This window comes from Nematolebias whitei, chromosome 12 (assembly GCF_014905685.2).
Source record: "Nematolebias whitei isolate Nwh7 chromosome 12, NemWhi1, whole genome shotgun sequence".
Taxonomy (NCBI): Eukaryota; Metazoa; Chordata; class Actinopteri; order Cyprinodontiformes; family Rivulidae; genus Nematolebias; species Nematolebias whitei.
The window spans coordinates 32,669,838-32,675,870 of record NC_056509.1 but is presented as its reverse complement, the minus strand read 5'-3'; the positions used below and the strand labels follow the sequence as shown (position 1 = coordinate 32,675,870).

At 41.1% G+C, this 6,033-nt stretch overlaps 1 protein-coding gene across 1 annotated transcript in view; it reads right to left on the bottom strand.

Annotated features, from left to right (window-relative positions):
* esrrgb (estrogen-related receptor gamma b) overlaps positions 1-6,033 on the bottom strand; it is a 64,879-nt gene that overhangs the window by 26,318 nt on the left and 32,528 nt on the right. The window contains exons 4-5 of the mRNA XM_037685439.1: positions 1,255-1,365; positions 350-511 (exon numbers count right to left, since the gene is read on the bottom strand). Of these exons, the coding sequence (XP_037541367.1) occupies positions 350-511; positions 1,255-1,365 (273 nt within the window). The remainder of the gene's footprint in view (positions 1-349; positions 512-1,254; positions 1,366-6,033) is intronic.

The window sequence follows — 6,033 nt, the reverse complement described above, 5'->3', positions numbered from 1 at the left end:
TATATAAATTATAGTTTAAGTGAAAAACTTGTCTTAACTTTATTTTCTTACTCATCCATTTATATTTTCAATTTACAATGTACCAAATGAGCTGAAATTGGATAGTAAACTAATATATAAATTCATATAGATGGATGGATGAATGGATGGATGGATGGATGGATGAATGGATAGATAGATATACACATCTAAGCATCCATATACATTTACATGTATATGTATTTGTACATGTATATACTGTATACATACACAAATGTCATAAATACATATAGATTACTGTTCTTTTAGTGTTAAATCAATTTTTTTAAGCAAATAAATATAGGTCCATATCATGCGTGTCGCTCGTCACCTGGGATATGTTTGGCCCAGCCGATGATGACCACCAGCTCGCGGTCAGCCAGGTCACACAGAGTGGTCAGGGCCTTGATGTCTCCGTCAGGCATGGTCGGGTCTGGCATGGCGTAGATCTTCTCTGGTTCCACCACCAGTAGATGGGAAACGATCTTTGACACTGAGCGAGAACATGAAGGACAGCGTTAGGACAGAGTCCGACACATTTCCTCAGTAAATTACAGCACCACACGTGTTTGAAGTATCGCAAATCAAAATGTTTAGTTACAACAAACGCATGAAATCATGAAGTTTCTGCTGAGTAAATTCACTCTGTGATGCTGAACTTTACCATGAACGACTCAATTGAAAAAATAAAGCCCCAGTAATCCTTGAAGAAATGCATATCGCTTGCTATATTTCATGCCTCTAATTTCTTATGTAGAAAAATGACAGTTATTGCTCTTAGGTCAAGTGGGTGTGGAAGCTCAGTGGTCAGTGCCATAGTCTTATAACCTTTAGGTTGTTGGTTTGAGCTCAGGATGCGCCAGGAAGAGCATGCAGTGTAAAACATTTGCCAAATATTTCTCGCGAGTTTTCTCGCTGTGGCAACCCCTGAAGAAGGGAGCACCCGAAAGAAATGTATTGCTGTTTATTGATCAAATCTACAGTGAAATTTCACAGGATGTATTCGCACCGAGTGTGCGTTGGGGGTAACTCTCAGCGACTACCAAGAAAAGAGCAGACTCCATAAGTTATTCAGCTGTGGATGCACATCCAGTGATGACTTCTTGAGAGTTTCAATAAACCCCATCTAGTGGTTTATGAGATATTTTGCTAACATGACAGATGAACACAAGCAATTGCCTTATCCCTCATTGCTCTAAAAGGCAAAAGATAAAAAAATCACATTTGGATACTTACAGGGCCTTTTGGCTGGAGGGGGGATGGTGAGGCCGAGGTAGGAGCCGTTTTCTGCATCCAACCTCCGCTTATACTTCTGTCGTCCCCCTCTGACCCGGTCCAGACGCACACCTGCAGAACAAAAAGTTATAGATACTTTGAGTCTTTAGTTCAGGGGTATTCAATTAAAACTCACTGAGGTCCAGTTACTAACATTTCCTCCCAGTAAAAGGTCAGAGCGAAAGTCCAACGTTTGTCTTTTATGGTCTTGCCTACCTGACCCGTATTCACATTTTCACTGTTAACAAACTGCACTTTACAGTAAACAACTAGCTCTTCTACCATATTTAAAAGTAGTCCCAGACAAATAAATTTAGGGCATTTATTTCAGATTAAAACAGAAAGCTCAGAATAAAATACATCTTAAATGTGCAAACAGAGCCTAATAAGTCAATTTCTCTTAAACTGAAGAGGTCCAAGAATTGAAGGCTTGCACTTAAAGTAAAAAGTAAACATATTTAGAAAATAGAAAAGAATAAAAAGTTGCTCTTTTATTGTTAAAAAAGTGTAAACAGAGCAAGTAAACTTTTTTCTTTTTTACTTAAAAAGGCACCAATCTATAAAAATTTGTTTTCCAAGTAAAACACATCAGCATCTTCAGAAAACAATAAATAAAAATGTCTATTTTACGGGAAAAAAAAAGAAAACAGACCCTTTAACAACACCTTTATTCTTTTGATTATTTATTTTTACTTTTCTTAATGAGAGAAATGGACATGGGGTTGTACTGCCAGTAATTTAAATCTTGGTTGGAGTCAGAGCCATTCTCATGTAGGAAGCTGAGCATCATCAGTAACATCTGTAGACTCATCAATGGCCAAAGAGATGAACAGCTGCATCCAGCTGTGCCAGAACATCATCTGCTAATATTTCTGATTTTCTGCTTGCTGTTGCAGCTGACATCGAGATTTGTTTGATTTTTTTTTCACATGTCTCGTCTTTTTGTTTTCCATCAAATGTCTCAGCAACAGCATTTAAGTTTCTTAATGAGAGAAATGGACATGGGGTTTGCTGTCGCTTCCTTTCTGTTCCGAGAGCTCGCTGCACCCGCAGACGTTGCACCAAGGCCGTGCAGGAAAACAAAAGATCTGATTGGTTCATGAACTGAGTGATGCTATTACCGTAATAACTGAAGTAGAGTTAACCTCCACAGCACACCTCCCGTGTCTCTGCTTGGCTCTGCACCTAATCTGTCTATCGCTGGAAAAATGCTCCATGAAAGTTATCTATTGTTGTGAAATTATTAGATTGAGCATGGGTCCGGACAGAACCATCAATGTGTCCGGATCCGGACCGAGGTCCGCCTATTAGTGACCTCTGCTTTAGAACATAAAAAAGGTAAATGCTTTCAAATAATGAGAAATGGATAATTTACTTTTATAAACAAGATCTGTTTTAATACTTTAGAGACACAGATTCTTACTTTGACTCGTTTAAAAAGCACTAAATTCAACAATTAACGATATGACCACTGATTTTTCAAGTCTCCCTCGTGCGGCTCCGGTTTTGTAAAGCCCTCAACACATTTTTAACAAAATGATCCTAAATGTTGTATGGAATACTCTTTCCAAGTGAAGCTATTCTGTTTATCCATTCATTCAAACATTGGATCAATGTTGGAGCCAAGACACAAGCAGAATTTTGCCATCTTAAAAAAACATGGTTACAGTTTATGCAAACAGAATTTTACAATCCTTTACACTTCTATTAAATGAACCTTAAATGATTATTTACACAGAATTCTGTGTATTATTTGAATTCTTGCAAGCACAAATAGTGGCAGGCAGCAGCAGCTAGCTGTAGTACAGTAGCCCCTCGGTACTTCGCAGTTCAACTTTCGAGGACTCAGTCCTTCATGGGTTTTCAATGTAAGATTGTATACATTGTTTCCCAGTGGCCTGGCTTCTCAGTGATCGCCGAGGGCCCCCCTCCTTTCTCTTTTTGAGGCTGTCAGCCTCAGAAAGAGAAAGAAGGGGGCAGAGGGTGGAGTCTGTCTTTCCCCATCGCTGCTGTGGGAGATTCAGTGAGGTGGATACCAGAGTGAGCGGCATGGATCGTTTATTTAGAATAACCATGCGCAACCCAAACAGAACCTTAGCCCGAACCAACCCGAACCGAGGTGCTCCCGAAGGCCAGCCCGCCCCCGGTCACTGATTGGCTCAGTAACCATAGCATCAGTCTTTCTGCTCTCTTTCAATGTGCTCTCTTAGAGAGTTTAGAGTTTAGAACATTGTTAAGAACATTGGAAGAGTGTGGGAAGGGTTTATAAAGCCTTAAAATATATATACTGTAAATATACAAATAAATCTAACGTCCCTACTTTGCAGATTTTCACCTATCGTGGGGTGTCTGGAATGTAACCCCCGCGATAAGTTAGGGACTACTGTATTTTCTGTGTATAATAGTTTCTCATGACAAATATGACACATCACATCAAATCAAGGTTTAAGTAATATTGTGTCAAACTAACTAAGTATGTTTTTGGATTTCTGACTTTAAAGCCACATCTTGATTCCTACATCATTCTAATATGAACTGTTCTAGTGATATGGCAAGCGACAATGTAAAACAGGAGTGTCAAACTTACTTACAAAAGGGGGCCAAAATAAAAACCTTTTTCAAACTAAGGGCCAATTTCAGAAACTACATTAACTCATATCAGATACCCAGCATCTTTTCTTGGTCACGTGTTCCTCAACAAGAGTTTGATTGGTTTGATTTGATCTTCTCTGTTGAACTTTTGACATCATAAATAAAGATTACTGAAAAAATTCAAGAGATAGAAGAATTTTACATTTCACATATCATATTGGGGGGCGCAGATAAGATGTCAACAAAGGCCACATTTGGTCCCCAGTCCTTGACTTTGACACATATTTATATATATAAAGATTTATAAAACAATGTTCAAGTGAATTGCTATAAAAAATTAAAATGTTTCACTGTAGAGTAAAACACATTTGTATGGGCTCAAATTCCATCCATACATCCATCCATCCATCCATCCTTTTTCTTCCACTTATCCGGGGTCAGGTCGCGGGGGTAGCAGCTTAAGTAGGGAGGCCCAGACTTCCCTCTCCCCAGCCACTTGGTCCAGCTCCTCCGGGGGTATCCCAAGGCACTCCCAGGCCAGCCGAGAAACATAGTCCCTCCAGCGTGTCCTGGGTCTTCCTCTGGGTCTCCTGCCAGTGGGACGTGTCCAGAACACCTCACCAGGGAGGCGTCCAGGAGGCATCCTAACCAGATGCCCGAGCCACCTCAACTGGCTCCTCTCGACGTGGAGAAGCAGTGGCTCTACTCTGAGTCCCTCCCAAATGATCGAGCTTCTCACCCTGTCTCTAAGGGAGAGCCCAGACACACTGAGGAGAAAAATAATTTTGGCTGCTTGTATCCGAGATCTCATTCTTTCAGTCACAACCCAAAGCTCATGACCATAGATGAGGGTAGGAACGCAGATCGATCGGTAAATTGAGAGCTTCGCCTGTTGACTCAGCTCTCTCTTCACCACGACAGACCTGTACAGCGCCCGCTTCACTGCAGATGCTACACCTATCCACCTATCGATCTCACGCTCCATTTTCCCCTCATTTGTGAACAAGACCCCAAGATACTTGAAATCCTCTATTTGGGGCAGGACCTCCTCCCTGACCTGGTTAGGGCACTCTACACTTTTCCAGCTCAAGACCATGGCCTCGGATTTGGGGAAAATGATCTTCATCCCAGCCGTGTCGTACTCGGTTGCGAACCGCTCCGCTTCATCAGATCGTGATCTACAGATCAATAGGCCAATAGGACCACATCATCTGCAAAAAGCAGAGACGCAATCCTAAGGCCACTAAAATGGATCCCCTTAACACCTTGGCTGCACCTAGAAATTCTGTCCATAAAAGTTATGAACAGAATCGGTGACAAAGGGCAACATTGCCAGAGTCCAACTCTCACCAGGAACGAGCCCGACTTACTGCCAGCAATGCGGACCAGGCTCTGACACCGGTCATACAGGGACCTAACAGCCCGTATCAAAGGGCCTGGTACCCCATACTCCCAGAGTACCCCCCACAAGGTTCCTCGAAGGACGTGGTCAAATGCCTTCTCCAAGTCCACAAAGCACATGTAGACCGGTTGGGCAAACTCCCACGCACCCTCCAAGACCCTGTTGAGAGTCTAGAGCTGGTCCAGTGTTCCACGACCAGGACGAAAACCGCACTGCTCCTCCTGAATCTGAGGTTCGACTATCCGACAGACCCTCCTCTCCAGAACCCCTGAATAGACCTTACCAGGGGGGCTTAAGAGTGTGATTCCCCTGTAGTTGGAACACAAGTTGATGCTCATCATTCACACACACTGATATATCCAGAAAACAAACAGGCACCAAAGACAACGTTTGTAGCTTATAATGTGATTATTAAAAATGCTTACTCCATAAATGTTTAGGTTAAAAGTAAGCATTGAACAAATATATTTATTCTTATGTGTTTACAACAACTAACATATGTAATACTATTACTGTGGTGATAAATACAGAAATATTCATATTTAAAATTGAATCTGTGCCTATAATAACCAGATCCTAAAATGTGACGTGGATTTTCTGAACAAAGAACACTAACATTCACATTTAACTGATTTTGTTTAATCGCATCGATGAACAAATATATAGTAATACAGTATATATTTTTCTTTGTTTATATATTCCACGTCACATTTTAGGATCTGGTTATTATAGGCACAGATTCAATT